The following is a 19,642-nucleotide window of genomic DNA, read 5'->3' on the forward strand; positions in this document are numbered from 1 at the left end:
ATCACCAAGCCTTATAATAACATGCCACTCATGCTTGAAATGGACTCCTCTACGCTCTCAGCAAGCGCGCATATTGTAGCACAACACACATTGTTTGTTATTGCTCCAGAACTATCCTGTTCATTGATGGTGCCCAAGACATAGCATTAGTATTAAGCTAAGCTAAGTTTGGAGCATACTTTCTATTCTGCTGGGGACTCACATTGCTGTCCCTGCTGTCAGTTCCTACTCTTGTGCTCGAGTGTAAATCAGCATCAGAAAATCAACAATCTGCCTTCCTAGTACCAGTAAGTCTGAGTATCTGAGCTGGCCCATAGTCTGCATGTATCTTGTGACGGTGCAGGTTCTGAGTCAGTGATCTCTTGGAAGTTGGAAACTTACTTCAGGAGTGAGATGGTTAAGTTCAAGAAAAAGCTTAAAGATATAAATTCAAGCTATCAAAGTAGCAATCTTTTAATTGATCATTATGCACAAGATCATACTTCACTCATTGCTGATATGAAAGAATATTACATTCCATGAGGCAGCATGATATTCAATTCTGTTTCCATCTTAGTAAGCATGCTGATTATGACTAGAGGGTCAACTACATTCTCTGCCTGTCCTTTTGCTCTGTCTCTCCTTGGAGGAGACCAAACAGGAGCACAGTGACTTGGAGTATTTGCATATTTGAATGAGTGAGTGCAAATATTTGCTGAGGGTGGTTAAAAGGGATAGCAATATCATTGCACAAAGATGCAAGTGGGTGACAGAGGTGGATAAGAAGATGGGGATGTGAGGAAGTGTATAAACAAAGAGGGATAGTATGTTAGAATGAGGAGTGATGTTTTATAGTGAGTTTAAGTACAGACGTTGGGATGATATATCATACTCCAGGTAAAAAAGTGACATCTTCCCTTTGCTATCCACATCTTTCTTGTTCTGTTTATCTCACAAAACCACTTTTGACATTGAGTCCACATCTGTAGCACCCCATTCCTGTTGCTGAGTGCATGGGTAACCTTTAGCCATGCTTTCCTCATTTCATTCCCTTCACTTGGGTAGGATTACTCCTTGCAGGCCCCGATAGACCAGCAACACAATAAATAAACCAAAGTGCATTTTTTTCAACATCTGGACAGCATTTTAGAATTTTTCTGTTGTACTCCATATTTTATCAAATTGCAGTCTGGAATGTCGCTTTAAATAATGAATTTAAGTTGTTTCTTTCAAGTCATCATCATTTCTTGTTATGCTAGTTACCTTGAAAACCTGGAAATGGTTTAATAATATTGTTATTGGCCAGTCATGCTGTACTTATGTCCAGATTGTCCATGGGATTTTAGGACATTCCCTATAGGATTGTCCCTCCCTACTCTGCAGAGGTCCCTTGGTCCCAGCGTGCCACCATCCCTGAGAAAGGTGGGTCAGCTGAATGGTCAGTGAAAGGATGATTTGACAAGCTATACCTTCCCACTACATAGCCAACAGAAAAGAAGGAGTCATCCCGTTGAGGGAGATGCTGGGGTAGTTGTTTGAGGAAAATCTTACAGGTGGAAGAAGGCCTCACTACTCCACTTTCTCACCATTTCCAACACCACCCTATTGGAATTGGCAGAATGCAAACAAACTTCCAGGCTGCTAAGCCAGTTATAAGATGCATTTCTCCATAATGCAGCCTAATATCATCAATGATATCTTATCAAATAGTACATTGTGTGATTTTGTTTCCTTTGAAATCTGAAGATAGACCATGTATTTAGATGTTTCTTGAGATGTTTACATCAATCAATCAAATGCAGTATTTTGTTATCATTGATAGTCTTAAATGGAGATAACAGGGACTTCACAAAGACTTTCAGTGTCCTCAACAAAAGCTTTGAAGTTCTTTAATTGTTGTGGAATGATTTTTCTAAAAACACAATTGCATTCAGGGCACTGAATATCTGCAGCATGTAGAGTGTAAAGTGATAACACAATAAACCAAGATTTGTTGAATATAAACACAAAAAGTGTGGCTGGCTGTTATAACCTGCCACTCTTCTAGTAAATGCCAAGTATTGCTTTTGTAAGGGAACCATATGCTGCCGACAGGGAGGCAGGCATTGTGCTGGCCACGTCTCCTGTCTGTGGCTATGAGGCAGCCATTTTAACTGTCTGGTTTACTGTACAACAATAAAAGAGGCAAATTTCCCTTGCGGCTGCACCCTTTCCTTTGTGCAGAAAATGAGAGAATATACTGTCACAGTAACTTCTAAGAAAGAAGCTCATCCAAGACATATGACCAGTCTGAAGGAAAACATGATGTGGCCGTGGTGGTGGTTGGGGACAGGGTGGGAGAGATGTCAGCAACAGTTAAAACATATAGTGGCAAAATAAAATTCTGTTCTCACTGACCTGAACTTACATGTAAATTTATTCGGAATGGTAAACAGTGTTCTTGGGCATGAGAGAATTGAAGGAAGCTGCAATTTCCAACTGTTAATATCACCCCTCCCAAGCTGTGAAATGTTAAAACAGATATTTGTTTACTTCAAAATGCAATGGTTCTTTTATTATTGCACAGATCTCAAAAATACAGTATAACTTTAAGACAGCTCAATGCCATCATTACATGTGATGCTCCAACACAATGTTCTTCATCTTACTTTCTGTACTATCAATCTGTTAGTAGGTCAGCAAGTTAGCCTGCTAGATCAGTCAGTTAGCCAACTATGGATATAATGTAATTGTAATTTAAACAAGCATATATTCCAGACAGTATATGTAAAATTGAGATGTCACATTAGTGTACATAAATTCAAAAGTCTTGATAAGATTGAGTGTCTGTGCTATATGTTACATGGGGTAACTGAGAGAAAACCTCATTATAGTGACAGCAAGTGAGCTCTAGAAAATGATGACAGAATTAAGCACAAAAAGCTATTCACAGCAGGTTGGTATTGCTGTAGTAGCAGCTGTGAAAGCCTTTTCTGTCTTATGGTTATCCAAATGTATTGGAGGCACATTTCAATTTTACTTTATCTGAGCAAATTTCACAAAGTTAAAGGTGCTGTCAGAATGTGAAGCTAAAGTTCACATCTGATATCCACAACTGATGACTACAACTGCACTGGAGCACAGCAACCCCTGTAGACAGACAGTTGTTTGTAGACTCTCTCTCTTTCTCAGAAAAGAAACATAAGGTATGTCTAACTTAAATATATATATATACTGTACAAAAGGCCAAGGACAGCTCCAATTTGTCAAAGTGATTCTAGACTGAAGTACAGCCCAAAATGTGAGAAAATATGTTCTAAATATTAAGCCTTTCCTGTCCACAGTCAACAGTCAATTCCACTATTTTGTTTTCTTTAGAAATAGTGCGAAAGCAGAAAAAAGGCCAATGTGATGTCACTCTGATATTTCTTTGCAGAAATGCTATGTATAGGCATTATTCACTGACTTCTTTTAAAAGAAGAAAATATAATGAGAAAGAAAATGGCAATCTCGAAAGCAGCAATAAGGAGAGGAACATAAAGAGAGAAGCTAACAAAATATGGAAAGTGTTACACTACAGTACAGATCCTTCAGATACAGGCAATTTTTAAGGAGTACAATGCTTGCAGGAAAAGTTGGAAAGCAAAAACTTGAACATGGAATGGCAGTCCAGTGACATTCTATCAGAATTTAAATTTCCAAAGAAATAATTCATCTTCACTTCATAGATCAACAAATAATTGACAAAGACAGTGAAACATATTCTCACTTTTGGAAGGAAAATATAGTGAAGAATAAAACTCTTGTGCACAAAGATCACAACAATAGTTCCAATTTTTAGAAGATTTTTAAATTCACATTATTTCATTTGGAAAGGCAAGGACTGATTAGGGATAGTCAACATGGCTTTATGCGTGGGAAATCATGTCTCACAAACTTGATTGTTTGGTTAGATCTCATGGAATACAGGGAGAACTAGCCATTTGGATACAGAACTGGCTCAAAGTTAGAAGACAGAAGGTGGTGGTGGAGTGTTGTTTTTCAGACTGGAAGCTTGTGAACAGTGGAGTGCCACAAGGATCGGTGCTGGGTCCTCTACTTTTTGTCATTTACATAAATGATTTAGATGCGAGCATAAGAGGTACAATTAGTACGTTTGCAGATGACACGTAAATTGAAGGTGTAGTGGACTGTGAAGAGGGTTACCTCAGATTACAATAGAATCTTGACCAGATGGGCCAATGAACTGAGAAGTGGCAGATGGAGTTTAATTCAGATAAATACGAGGTGTTGCATTTTGGGAAAGCAAATCTTAGCAGGACTTATACACTTAATGGTAAGTTCCTAGGGAGTATTGCTGAACAAAGAGACCTTGGAGTGCAGGTTCATAGCTCCTTGAAAGTGGAGTCGCAGGTAGATAGGATAGTGAAGAAAGTGTTTGGTATGCTTTCCTTTATTGGTCAGAGTATTGAGTACAGGAGTTGGGAAGTCATGTTTCAGCTGTACAAGACATTGGTTAGGCCACTGTTGGAATATTGTGTGCAATTCTGGTCTCCTTCCTATTGGAAAGATGTTGTGAAACTTGAAAGGGTTCAGAAAAGATTTACAAGGATGTTGCCAGGGTTGGAGGATCTGAGCTACAGAGAGAGGTTGAACAGGCTGGGGCAGTTTTCCCTGGAGCGTCAGAGGCTGAGGGGTGACCCTATAGAGGTTTACAAAATTATGAGGAGCATGGATAGGATAAATAGGCAAAATCTTTTCCCTGGGGTCAGTGAGTCCAGAACTAGAGGGCATAGGTTTAGGGTGAGAGGGGAAAGATATAAAAGAGACCTAAGGGGCAGCTTTTTCACACAGAGAGTGGTACGTGTATGGAATGAGCTGTCAGAGGAAGTGGTGGAGGCTGGTACAATTGCAACATTTAAGAGGCATTTGGATGGGTATATGAATAGGAAGGGTTTGGAGGGATATGAGCCGGGTGCTGGCAGGTGGGACTAGATTGGGTTGGGATATCTGGTCAGCATGGACGGGTTGGACCGAAGGGTCTGTTTCCATGCTGTACATCTCTGTGACTCTATGAATAATCAATTCATTGGTAGATAGGGGCACACACGTCCAGAATGTGGTTTCCTTTCATCTAATTTCCCTGCAAAGCTGATGGAGCTAGTCACTGAATCTAACATCCATCAAATCCCTCTAAAACGCACATCTAGACAGCCTAAGGATTATACCATTAATGCACTGCTCGAAGAAGGATGAAATTTTGAAGCAATTGTTGCAGGACAGCAGTATATGCAGGTGTTCAACTCTGTAATAATTTTTGCAACTGTCAATTCTGTCAGCTAAATAGCCAAATGTGGATTGCCACAACCAAAAAAATGGTGTCGTGTAATTCATAATATATGCAAGCTATGTCCCATAATAGGACATATGGCCACAATATGCAAGAAGTTTGAGTGCTCAGAGGAAACCAAAGTGCAACAGAATTTTCAACAGCAGCATGTGAAATGGAAAAAAACCAAAGAACTTCCATCTATGGTCGTCCAGCATAATGTTCAAAAGATACCTGCAATGTTACAGCTTGCAGATTTAATGCAGTCAGACAATGCATGTGATGAATTTGACACACCCTTCCTAATGGCAGTTTGGGTCCATCCATACTAAATGGACTGTATCAGTTTGAGAAGGAAGATCACCACTGTCTTCTCAAGGGCAACTAGGTACAGGCAATAAATGCTGGTCCAGCCAGCATCACCCACATCCCAAGACAGCTCAGGGAAAGTACACCAACATGGAAAGGGAAATTTATACTTCAGTCTCAGAGTGAAAAGATTTCAATATATCCATTCAGCAAATATTTCATTGTTCAGAACAACCACAAGCAATTGTTTATGATTTGTTAGAAACCTCTCACAGGTGTATCTCCATGACCATAACTTGTAAAGACTTAAGGGTATGATTTTGAAGTACAGTACAAACCAGGCTCACAGGTGAATGTTCTCAAAGCTCTTAGACAACTTCCAAATCCCACTCAGAACAAGGATGCTCCTCTGTATCAGTAGAGCATTTCTACACCAATCTCATTCATTTTGATAATAGCTAAACAGTGCAAGTTTAAGAAGATATGTTTAATGATTACAGCTCACTCAGATCATCACCGTGAACACAGTGTGAACACATTCTGCAGGTACCTGAGGAAGCAATTTATTTTTGACCATTCAAAGATGAACCAGAACTCACTAGGAACATGTACCACTGTTAATTAAATGGGCCCTTAGACATAGTGTAGAATGGTAGTGCCCCTACCTCTGAGCCAGGAGGTCTGGATTCCAAATCTCACCCATCCTGGAGATATGTAATCGCATCTCTAAATACATTGATTAGAAAATATCTAGGAAGGAGAATTCTCAACACATCCAGGCAGTGGGTTGTGGAGGCATCATGGAGCTCAAGTGTCTGCACCTTTTTGGTGGTTATGTCTGTGCTTGGTTGTCCATGGAGAGGGAGCATGCATAGACAACCAGCATACTATTGGCCTTTAGTAGCTGGGGTGTGTTGTCATTCTAGTGATAGCATTCCAACCTAAGTTTCTTTTGTAAGTTTCTGTCATCACCAGGTGCTGTCTGAACCAATTTAATATTTATTTCAAACAAGTAGAAAGAAAGAATGGTGGAAATATTCTACACCAAAGTTAATGGTTGACTCTGCAACATGTTCAACAAGTTGAAATTCATTGACAGAAATGCTCATTCTATTTCTCAACTTGCTTTCTATTTCCAACTTCTTTTTCTTATTTTGAATGTATGATACAGTCAAAAAGATTAACAATTTGACATAACAAAGCAGAATTTTCTTGGCGATTTTGTTGCTTGTCAGATTTCACTTCAGTGAGGAATCAGCAGGAATCCTTTTTTGTGCACACAAGTGGAGGAATTGCCAAGTTATGGCAGTGGTGCAGAAGTGCCAAGCAAATGCTCATTATGACTATTAAGTAAATGTAACACCTTCTCTTTCTTATACATTTTAGGAGAGGCTCGAATGTATCTCTTACACTGGATGTGAGTGCTTTGGGTAATATAGAACCCATCAAGTCTACCCCACGAGAAATAACTCTGCTGTACCTCAAAACCACCAGTTCTGTGTTAAACAAGGAACAACTCAAAGAAGCCACGAATAACATACAAGCACTGGAAGCTGAATTTTCGGTAAAGTATTTTCAAGTTATAAGTTGAAAAATAGATTGCATTGAGCAACATTGTTTTATGCAGCAGTTGTTGTAGCACTACTTGTCTGGTTAGACCGCTTGCAGGGGGAATTAAGGTCAGCAAGGTAACCTGTTCATATCACTAAAGGAGGGACATTGGACTCTAAATGTTAACTTTGTTTCCCTCTCCATAGCTGCTGCCAGACCTGCTGAGTTTCTTCAACAATTTTTGTTTTTGTGTGCTATTTAAAACACCTATTGGTTTTCATTGTTGTATAGAGTATTTTGGAAATAAAAACTTGAATGATAACAAGGACTCAAAAAATTGAGTCACAAAGAAATAATTCATCGATTAAAGAAAAGAATTATGTTATTGACCACAATTTTCATAGATGACTGAATAAAGAATAGGAATTAGGACAACACTTGGTGTTTTTCATTATTCACAGTCCTATGACATATCTAACTTCCTTACCAAACTGGTTTCGGCAAACAAGGTTTTTGCCAATTTTTGCAGCAGTCAGTGACTCTTTCCTATAGCAGAGGTATCCAATCTATGGCCTAACCAATGACCTTGAGCGAGCACAGTGTGGGCCTCGAGTGGGCCCTGCACTTGGACCTTGATGAGTTCAGTGCGTACTATGATTGAGCCCAGCATGGAATAGAATGGGCCCAGCACAGATCTAGAGAGAGTCCTCCCTTCCCTTCCTGGGGTGAGCATAGGCATCAGAATTGGTGGCTGTTACATTAGCAGAAGTGACCATTGGTGAAAGATGGCACCCGAGGATCAGTGACTTCATTGTTGGTTGGAGCTGGATCTGGTGACGGCGAAGCGGTGGGGAAAGGGCATCACAGTGACATTGACTAGGTGGGCCCAGCACCAAGAGATGCGACTCTGATGTTAGTTGGTGCAGCACGGGTGGCAGCGAGGCATTGGAAGAGGGATGGCAGCACAGGTATCATTGGTGGTGATAAGCTGGCTCAGGACTGATGGACTCTCTTTAAGCAATGTCTTTCCTGTTTCTTATTCTTAAATTAATCAAAGTGGTGCCAAATAGTGGCAACAAATGAAAGCTTTCCACTGTATTTTATTGTATTCCTACTGTAAAATACTCATGACATTAAAATCATTCATTCATTCATTCATTCACTCATTCATAGACACATATGGCTCAACTGACCATTTCATACTGCCTGGCCTCTGCTTTATTGATAGATGACATTACCAGTTCTTTCATAGGGTTTTCACATTTAATAATAGCCTTCCAGCTTTGAATTTTAAAATAAAAATGTTTATTTGAAGCTGAAATTTCATATTCGGGTAAATGCAAGTGAAAGGTTTTGCAAGATGCTCCTCTCAATCAGAGACCCTTTCTTTCCTAATGATCATGAATTGGAGCTCATTCTTTTTCTCCCTCTGAAGAAGGAGGTTAAACTTCTTAAACAAAAAGATGAAAATGGGCTTCCTTATGAAGCTATGTTGCTTGGCACATTCTATTGTGAACTCAGTGAAATGGTCAATTTGTTGATTTTGATTTATGTCCTTCTCAGTCACCTGAGAAGGACAGAATTTAAGATGTGGCATCCCAAGATGGCCACCATTGTCCTACCTACACATTGCAAAAATAGTTTATTGTAATCATTTCAGGTAAAAATACTTCAGGCTAATTTTTTTTTTCATTGTGTTGAGCTTTTTGGAGGCATTTTCCAAAAACACTAAAAATAAATAGAGGCTGCAGTTTGCTTCCATGATATGAATCCAATACTGGCATCTTGACCTTGACAGTCTGAGATGGTCTTCTGCATCCAGTCCTCACCTATTTGAACTGGCTGTTAATCATATCCTGTCTGCCTTGTAGCACCAGATGCAGCTGAGATCTGTCATCCACAAGGAGAACTGGCTCCTCTCTCTCATCCTTATCCATAGATGATTGCTCCCATTCCCCTCGATCTTCAGTGACTATCATATTGCCTCACTGCCTATCATAGTTATGCAGTGCGCAGCAGGCCAAGCTGAGAACCTTGAGGACTTTCTTCTCCTGTACTGCCCTCAAAGTTGTACCATTGGTCCTGTGTTGTGTCTCCATGTGTCTTTGACCAAAATTCAATACCTTTCATCTCTCTGCATTGAAATTAATCTGCTAGGTATCTGCCCATTTTGGCTAACTTGCTAATGTCTCTCTGAAGTTGCTCAGCATATCCTTACAATTCATTACTCTCCCTAGCTTAGTATCATCTTCAAATTTAAAGATTTTGGCCTCAACATGGATCTCCAAATCATTTGTATAAATCAGAAACAGCAAGGATCCCAACACAATCCCTGGGGAACATACCTTGCAACTCGTCTCAGGTCTGAGAAATGCACATCTCTACCTACCCTGTGTTTTTTTTATCTTTCAGTCAGTTTCTACACCATGCTGCCAGGGACCAAACAATCCCCAAAATTTCTAAATTGCCAACCAACATGCCATGGTCGCCTATCAAATGCTTTCTGGAAGTCCAAATATACAACATCCACAGCAATACCCTCGTCTACTGCCTGGGTCACTTCATCAAAGATCTCATTTAAGTTTGCCAGGCATATTTTGCCCTTGACAAAGCCATGTTGACTGTCTAGTATTAACTTGTTTTTCTCTGTGTATATTTATTTTATCCCAATGCATGGCCTCCATCAGTTTTCCCACTATTGATGTCAAGCTGACAGGTTTGTAGTTTCCTGATGCAGTTTTGCTCCCCCTGTCCAAAAGCAATGTTGATAATTCCGTAGGTGTTGAGATAGTATTCACCTTTTTTTTAAGTTATTGTTTCTAACCTTGGCATTTTTGAGATGGCAATGTTGGATTTGCAAGCACCAATGGTATGGTGCAAACCACATTGACTGACACTTGAACGCCAAGCATGTCCACCCTACATGCATTGCAAATGGAAAAAGAAATGTTTGTAAATAAAATTTACCTGGGATTTACAAGCCTATGCATCATATATTTGCCCTTTTAATGTCCTAATATCCAGCAGACATGGAACCCCAACTTTTGCACAACAGACTGGCATTGATTATGCCTACCCTGGGCATTGCCTGAGGTATTTATCAGCTGCATTTGGCATTTGGAGAATGGCAAGTGATTGAAAGGAATGCAGTTGTTGGACACTATTAGCATCTAGCCCTGCTTGGATGCCAGATAATCCTCAAAACCTCCGTGTCCATTTTACCTTGCACTATCGTGACTGCCCATTTCCATCTATTATCCACATTGAACTTCGCCTCCAACTGTCCTCTCTGCCTCCTGAAATCTGACATTATGCCTTAATGAAGTCCATCTTGCTTCTCCACTCTCCCCCTTTGGAGTTCATATTGGTGGCACCTACCAATAAAACTCCATCTCCTATAGCCTACTATGCCCTCTGATTTTGCTTGACCTACCCCTCCCTTGGATATCCCGCCAGCACCACCCTTGTTCCCATCTCTGCAAATGCCTCTGCTTTACTGCCCTGCCCCCAACCTTTGACTCCAAACCTGTTTTGAAAGTGAGACTGCATGTCTCTTTTGCAGCCTGTTAATAACTGATGGATGGATGCCCAGGACTGCATTTTGAGTCATAGTGTCACATAGCACGGAAACAGACCCAACTTGTCCACACTGAACCAGGTTTCCCAAACTAAACTAATCCCACTTGCCTGCGTTTGGCCCATATCCCTCATATCTAATTGTACAAAGGAGATGAATTATCACAATACCAAGGTCACCAAGGTCACATGCCACAAATCAAGTGTCACTTTCTGTATTGAAGCTCAAGCAAAACAAAACAAAGCTGTGCATTTTTGTGGTGACGTCAGCGATCAGCAACCTGGGAAATACTCTGTGATTCTCCTAGCCAGTTGCTTACCTGTGCTCCTCTCATTGCTATCTGAGTGTTCTGCTGGCATCCAGATTTTGAGGTCACCTGTTGACAGCCAGGAATGAATGGTGATGGAATTACTGTACCCATTGTGCAGGTAGTGGTTACCTGGAAGTTGGGTTTGCCCTAGACCTCAGATAGGCCCCTAGACAACATGAGTGACCAGACTCCGACCGCTGTGTTTGCAGCTCCCCATCTGATGATACAAGACTCCTCAGCCTGCTGGAGGAGGTCCTCCAGGATTGATTATTGCCCTCTTCCCGGACTGCAGTCAGACAAACCCCCTGATGGCGAGTGTCCCAACCTGACTGTGTCCAAGCCCCTGGACTGTGCATAGATGTTGCCCCTTACTGATGATACCAGGATCCCTGATTGACACAGTTTGAAAGCTTTCCTCACCATCCCCCACCTTGACTGGCCTGAGGACTAGGCACTACCCAGTTTCCAGCCTAATTGTTTGGTTGAGTGAACATGCAAATGTGTTTGATGCACACACAGCTGGCACACATTGGAGCAGTTAGATTGCCTTGGTGTGCCGTGCAGCCAGAGAGGTCCCTCCTCCCCCTGCAGAAAGATCCCACACTAATAAGCAGCACATCTGTGTGTCTGCATAAAATAACATATCAGCATCAGAATGCTAATAACCTTTTGCAAGCAAAGCTTTGGCAAAACAAGGCTTTGATGCTGTGATGATGCAGGTAGCTGTTAACCTAAGGAACAGGCAAGTAGTCCTGAGGTGCATTGTAGTCCAATCTGTGAGCTGAAGGCAACATATCCCTGCTGCAACCTTGTCAGGGAATCCAGAACACAAGTCTGTGCATTCAAAGCGTTCTGTCAGTGGATTGGAGAGGTGCCACAATGGTCATGGTGAGTTAGCAAATATTGGATGACAATGTCCATGGACAACGAACGGGCATGGCTGGTGGTGGCCAAGGTACCCTGAGATACTGCTTGAAACTGAGCACCAAGGAGACACCTTGCAGTCAGCAGTGAGCTGAAATCACCAAGGACCTCCTCCGATTTCCATGTCGGCATTTCTCAATGTCTGGCTTGTTCGCTGCATTTGGTCAGGTAGGAAGCTGAGGTGTTAATAAAATGTTTAACAAGCAATAAAACTTAATTGTAAACTTGCTGCCTAGCGAAAAAAACTCACCTTTCTGCTTGTCAGAAGTATAAACAGGAAAGGTGATGACCTAGTGGTATTAGCTCTAGAGTATTAATCCGGAAACCCATGTAATGTTCTGGGGATCTGGGTTCAAATCCCACTACAGCAGACGGTGGAATTTGAACTCAATATTAATAATAATTAATAATCTACTGATGATCTCCAAATGATAGTCTGGGAAAAACCCACGTAGTTCACTGATGCCCTTCAGGAAGGGGAAATCTGCCATCCTCATCTTGTCTGACCTACATGGGACTTCAGACCCATAGCTGATTCTCAGTTGCCCTCTGAAATGGCCTAGCAAATTATTCCATTGTACCAATCATTACCTGGCATTGACGTAGGCACCAGAAAAGACAACAACAGAAACAGCCCTGTCGATGCTGCAAAGTCCTCCTCATCCCCATCTGGGGGCTAGTGCCAAAATTGGGAGAGCTGTCTCATGGATTAGTCAAGCAACAGCCTACATAATCATACTCATGGAATCATACCTTACAGACAATGTCCCAGATACCATCACCATTCCTGGAAATGTCCTGTCCCTACAGCAGGACACACCCATCAGAGATGACGGCACAGTGGTATACAGTCGGGAGGGAGTTGCTCTGGGAGCCCTCTACATTGTCTCTAAATCCCATGAAGTCTCATGGCTTCAGGTTAAATATGGGATAGGAACCCTCCTGCTGATTACCACGTACCGTCCTCCCTTAGCTGATGAATCAGTACTCCTCCAGGACACCTGGAGGCAGCACTGAGGATGGCAAGAGCACAAAGTATACTCTAGGGGGAGGATTTCAATGTCAGCAGTACCTACTGAACAAGCTGGGTCTGCGGCAGGTGGTGAAGGAACCAACAAGAAGAAAAACATACTTGACCTCATCCTTACCAATTTGCCGGCTGCAGATTCATCTATCCGAGACAGTATCAGTAAGAGCGACTGCCACACTGTCCTTGTGGAGATGAAGTCCCACCTTCAAATTGAGAATAACCTCCGTGTTGTGTGGCACTATCACCATGTTAAATGGGACAGACTTCAAACAGATCTAGCAGCTTAAGACTGGACATCAAGGAGGCACTGTGGGCTATCGACAGCAGCAGAAATGGACTCCAGCACAATCTGTGACCTCATTCCCTGGCATATCCCCCACTCAACCATTACCATCAATCTAGGGGATCAACCCCTAGTTCAACAGAGAGTGCAGGACAGCATGCCTGGAACAGCTCCAGGCATACACAAAGATGAGGCGTCAACCTGGTGAAGCCACTGAAACAGGATTACTTGCATATCAAACAGCATAAGCAACAAGTGACAGACAGAGCTAAGCAACCAATGGATCAGATCTCAGCTCTGCAGTCCTCCCACATCCAGTCATGAATGGTGGTGGTTAATTGAACAACTCACTGGAGGAGGAGCCTCCACAAATACTCCTATCCTCAATGATGGAGGAGCCCAGCACATCAGTGCAAAATATAAGGCTGAAGCTTTCGCAGCAATTTCCAGTAGCAAGTGCCAAGTGGATGATCCATTTCAGCCTCCTCCAGTGGTCCCCAGCATTACAGATACCAGTCTTTAGCCAATTCGATTCACTCGTGTGATACAAAGAAACGTTTGGTGACACTGGATACTGCAAAGGCCACTGGCCCAAATAACATTCCAGCAATTGTACTGAAGACTTGTGCTCCAGAAGTGCCACACCACTAGCAAAGCTTTTCCAGCACCCTTGCAATATCTTTGTGGAAAATTGCCCAAGGCTGAAAATGTGTTGCTGGAAAAGTGCAGCAGGTCAGGCAGCATCCAAGGAGCAGGAGAATCGACGTTTCGGGCATGAGCCCTTCTTCCTGAAGAAGGGCTCATGCCCGAAATGTCGATTCTCCTGCTCCTTGGATTCCTGAAGAAGGGCTCATGCCCGAAACGTCGATTCTCCTGCTCCTTGGGTGCTGCCTGACCTGCTGCGCTTTTCCAGCAACACATTTTCAGCTCTGATCTCCAGCATCTGCAGTCCTCACTTTCTCCTGGAAAATTGCCCAAGTATGTTCTGTACATAAAAAGCAGGACAAATCCAACCGGGCCTATTACCGCCCCATCAGGCTACTCTCGAGCATCAGTAAAGTGATGGACGGTGTCATCAACAGTGCTATCACGCAGCAGCTACTCAGCAATAACCTCCTCAGTGACACCAGTTTGGGATCTGCCAGGGCCACTCAGCTCTTGACCTCATTACAGCCTTGGTTCAAACATGGACAACAGAGCTGAATTCCAGAAATGAGGTGAGAGTGACAGCCCTTGACATCAAGGCTGCATTTGAACAAGAGTGACATCAAGGAGTCCTAGCAAAACTGGAATCACTGGATATCAAGGGGCAAACTCTCCAGTGGATAGAGTCATACCTGACACATAGGAAGATAGCCGTGGTTGTTTGAGGTCAGTCTTATCAGCTCCAGGACATCTCTGCAGGAGTTCCTCACAGTTGTGTCCTAGGCTCAACCATCTTCAGCAGCTTCATCAATGACCTTCCCTCCATCATAAGGTCAGAAGTGGGGATGTTGGCTTGAAACTTGAAAGGGTCAGATAAGATTTACAAGGATGTTGCGAGGGTTGGAGGATTTGAGCTACAGGGAGAGGTTGAATAGGCTAGGGCTGTTTTCCCTGGAGCATAGGAGGCTGAGGGGTGACTTTATAGGGGCTTATAAAGTCATGAGGGGCATGGATAGGGTAAATAGACAAGGTTATTCCCTTGGGTTGGGGGAGTCTAGAACTAGAGGGCATAGGTTTAGGGTGAGAGGGGAAAGATATAAAAGGGATCTAAGGGGCAACCTTTTCACACAGAGGGTGGTGTGTGTGTGGAATGGGCTACCAGAGGAAGTGTGGGCTGGTATAACTGCAACATTTAAAAGGAATCTGGATAGGTATATGAATAGTAAGGATATGGAGGGATATGGGCCAGGTGCTGGCAGGCGGGACTAGATTGGGTTGGATTATCTGGTCAGCATGGACGAGTTGGACCATAGGGTCTGTTTCCATGCTGTACATCTCTATGACTCTATGACTCAATGTGAATAGCCCCTAACCAGAACATAGGTTCTAATGTTTCCAAATTAATATGCTCCTTTTCCCACATTATTTAAGTGCATTATTTTAACTGTGATTAAAACATCTGTTTTGCATTTTTACTGGGCGAACCAGAAATCTAGTGTTGCTAATGTTTATGGAACAGACAGTTGGGGTGACATGGTGGCACAGTGGTTAGCACTGCTGCCTGTCAACTTCAGGCACCCGGGTTCAGTTTCAGCCTTGGGCAAGTGTGCAAATTCCACATAGACATTCTCCCTGTGCCTGTGAGGGTTTCCTCTGGGTGCTCTGGTTTCCTCTCACAGTCCAAAGATGTGTTGGTTAGGTAAATTGGTCATGCTAAATTGCCCATAGATATCAGAAATGTGTCAGCTAGGTGTATTAGTCTGGGGTAAATGTAGAGTATTAGGGGAATGGGTTTGGGTAGGATACTCTTCGGAGTTTCAGTGTGGAATTGTTGGGCCAAATGGCCTGTTTCCTCACTGTAGGGATTCTATTCTAGTTCCAAGAGTCCCTCAGGTGCAGCTTTCAATTCCACTCATAACAGGGAGGGGCTTATTACAACATTTTTCCAAATGTTATTCTTGGACAGTTCAAGGGTCACTGAGGAGTTCAAAAGTTCCAGTTAGTTGGAGAAGGAGACACACAAGTGCAGAAGCACTCTCCATGTTAGGTCATTTGCAGCTGAATACATGGCCCTGTGTAGTGAGGTCGCAAGGAAGTCCTCAGAAATATGGGGGATTTAGAAGAAGCCATGTGAACTGAAGAGCCCACAGGTAATATTTGCTGGATGGAACTGAGCAAGATTAAAACTCAGGAAAAACCCAGGGTCAGTTTTAGCTTGATGAAGCTAACTGTCAGTGAGGGGCTCAAGCTATGTTTGTAAATGAGTACTTGAGTGTAGCTTTTGGAGTCCAGGAGAGCATAGACCCTCAGGAAAAGAGGGTGGTTGAACAGAATTGGCAGAATGGAAACAATTGTTGAGGCAGTCCATGATGGAGTGGTTCTTGGGAGGGAGTTTTAAGGCCAGATTGGTGCAAATGAAGAATTGTAATCCCTTGGGAAGTTTAATGAGGTTTGATGTCACATTCTCACTTGGGAGAGATTCTGGGAAATCCATGGGATCTGTCTTTGTCACATTTGTTGTACCTGGAATTGATTAATTTAAGTCTAACATTTAAGAAATTGGTGTATACTTGAAGGACATGATCAGAGCTATCCAGGAGTAAAATTTATGATTGAAAGAAAATTTGAAACTGATTTAAGACAAATTAATTTATTTTTGGTAGTCAAATAGAGCAACATATGTTTGATATATCATGCAAAAGGAAAAATAATGAGTGTCTTTTAAATTGTATGGTTTAACAGGCCCTATTAGAGCACGACTGCACATGTCCATTTGACTGGTGCACTGAATTATTGTCTGACCAGACATTAGCCCCGGAATTGTGTTGCTGGAAAAGCGCAGCAGGTCAGGCAGCATCCAGGGAACAGGATCTCCAGCATCTGCAGACCTCACTTTCTCCTCAGACATTAGCCCCACCTAGTGGCCAAACTGGGTTATTCTGTCCCTTGTTTCTAGTTTTAGTTTCTCTCAACTCCTATTGGGAAATGCTGACAGAGATTTGCTAAATCCACACATTCACGTTCTACCTGCCTCGGAGGTATGGCATGGTGCTGCTGAAAAGGTTGATTAAAAGTATCTTTTTTATTTTGTATGACAGTCACTGGTGTAGTTCAGTTGCATTGCGTTGAACTTTACCTTTTTTGACTAAGACCCAACTGATGTGAGTCTTTAGGAGGGATTTCCACCACAAGGTTTTTGTTGCACTGAACTTGTCTCATTAACCAGCACTATGGAATTCATCATGTCCACTTCTGGGCCTCACGTTACCATGTGCCATTCCCAGAACAACTCAACATTCAGCGGATATCCTGCACCCACCTCATCTTTAAGAACCTACTGGGCACCCAAGCAAGTACTCCCAGTCCAAAGTTGCTCTCACAGTTCCTGTCACTTATCCCAGATCTGGCAGACAAGGGAAAATTGGCACTGTGCGGGCAGGGACCAGGAGCACCCGGTGTGCAGCAGTGAGACATTCACATCTCCCAGGGCCAGCTGTGGAGGCCACAATACCAGACTGTGCCAACCTAATCTGAGCTTGCCACCTGGGTTAAAACAATCCCAGCCACCCAGAGAAATGCACAGCACATTTACAAAATTAAACTAAAACAGAAATTGCTGGAGAAACTCAGCAGGTCCAACAACTTCTGAGGAGAGAAAGCAGAGTTAATGTTTTGGATCAAGCGACCCTTCTTCAGAAATTTCTCTTGATAGATGCGGCTGGAGCTGCTGAGGTTACCCAGCAATTTCTGGTTTTGTTTCTGATTTCCAACATCCGCAGCTATTTTCTTTTTTACACAGCATATTTATCTTCCTTAACACCTGTTCTCTCATTCCAGGAGGGAGACAGACCCCAATAAAACTGAATGACTCCAGATGGGTGGTGGGATGCCCAATGTTCAGGTCTTCAGCTCTTATGTGAGAGCACCCTGACTGGATACCTGGAGTGACTGACTATTTCCAAACCTTTGGACTAGTATGGAAAGCTACCCTTTACGACTGTGCTGGGACCCTTTGATCAAAGCCTATAACTTTTGACTTGCTGGTCTGCTGATAACCATGCCAATTTTTCTTCCTTTGTGTTTGCACAATGTAGCAAGGCAAGAATGATGTACTATGATCCTGGTACCTCTGGCTGAGATGGAAAACACAAAAGGAAGGGCAAGGCAGCACAAGGCAGATGTAGTGAACAAACAGTTAGATTCTCAGTGTGTGTGTCCCTGAGCACACAGTGTCATAGAGCCATATAGCATGGAAACAGACTCTTCAGTCCAACTTGTGCAAACTGACCAGTCATTCCAATCTGACCTAATCCCATTTGCCAGCATTTGGCCCAAATTCCTTTAAACCCTTCCTATTCATAGACCCATCCAGATGCTTTAAATGTTGTAATTTACCAGACTCCATCACTTCTGGCAGCTCATTTCATAGATGTACCATCCTCTGTCTCTCTCTCTCTCTCTCTATTGCTTAAACCTTCCAACATCCTTGTAAATCTTTTCTGAGCCCTTTTAAGTTTCACAACATCCTTCCTGTAACAGGGAGACCAGAATTGCATGCAGTATTCCAATAGTGGCTTAACCAATGTCCTGTACAGCTCCCAACTTCTGTACCTAATGCATTGACCAATGAAGGAAAACACAACAAATGCGTTCTTCACTATCCTGTCTACCTGATACTCCACTTTCAAGGAACTATGAACCTGCACTACAAGGTCTCTTTGTTCATCAACACTCCCCAGGACCTTACCATTAAGTATATAAGTCCTGCCCTGATTTGCCTTTCCAGAATGGAGCATCTCACATTTATCGAAATTAAACTTCATCTGCCACTCTTCAGCCCATTAGCTCATCTGATCAAGGTCCCACTACACTCTGAGGCAACCTTCTTTGCTGTCTACTACACTAATTATGAGTTCAATAGTGTGTTGCTGGAAAAACACAGCAGGTCAGGCAGCATTCAAGGAGCAGGAGAATTGACGTTTCAGGCATATGCCCTTCACCAGGAAGGGCTTATGCTGCTTGACCTGCTGTGCTTTTCCAGCAACACACTCTCGACTCTGATCTCCAGCATTTGTAGTCCTCACTTTCTACTAATTATGAACTGTCAACATACAACACTATTCGTTAAATTTTGAATCTGCACATAAGCTCACCCTTGCAGACACACACACGCATAAAAGCGCACATGCACACACACAGAAGAAACAATTACATGGATGTTAGAGATGAAGGGAAACTGGGAAAACAACTCAGAAGGTTCTGTTCCCTGGATCTGCAGAGATGGTTCTTGTGCTGATCAGAATGATGCTTCTTAGTCTTTCATCTCCAGATGCTTTAACTTTTTTACAAAGAGACAGGTTAGCTGGTTCACATTTATGAAAGGTCCTTGACGTATTACTTAAAAATCTAAGCTTACAGCAATTGCTAAAGGAAAGATAGACTGCTTAATCAGTTCAACTAGGCTTAAAGTGGCTTTTACCACGGAGAACAGAGAGAGCTCTTCAGCAGGTAGAGATTTTAAGGCTTCTCACTGTCTTGTTCACAGCCCCAATCTGTTTCGCCACCCAAGAACCATTCATACAATTGTTAGCAGGCAGAGGGCTTTTTTCATCAATAACAGGTCATTAGTCCACAGACCATCAACTAACTGTTGCCAGCCAAATCTTCATTTGTACATAGCCCTTGGCTTGAACTCATTTGGAAATTACACACTTCATCTACTACTT

General features: G+C 42.5%; 1 protein-coding gene across 2 annotated transcripts in view; it reads left to right on the forward strand.

Moving 5' to 3' along the window:
- The window catches only part of LOC122563227 (receptor-type tyrosine-protein phosphatase R-like), a 94,738-nt gene that overhangs the window by 55,211 nt on the left and 19,885 nt on the right, over positions 1 to 19,642 (forward strand). For both annotated transcript variants that reach the window (XM_043716824.2, XM_043716823.2), the window contains one exon: positions 6,983 to 7,160. In XM_043716824.2, the coding sequence (XP_043572759.2) occupies positions 6,983 to 7,160 (178 nt within the window). The remainder of the gene's footprint in view (positions 1 to 6,982; positions 7,161 to 19,642) is intronic.

The sequence above is a fragment of the Chiloscyllium plagiosum genome, unplaced genomic scaffold (assembly GCF_037043375.1).
Source record: "Chiloscyllium plagiosum isolate Xiang-an unplaced genomic scaffold, Cpla_swu_hap1 HiC_scaffold_26, whole genome shotgun sequence".
Taxonomy (NCBI): Eukaryota; Metazoa; Chordata; class Chondrichthyes; order Orectolobiformes; family Hemiscylliidae; genus Chiloscyllium; species Chiloscyllium plagiosum.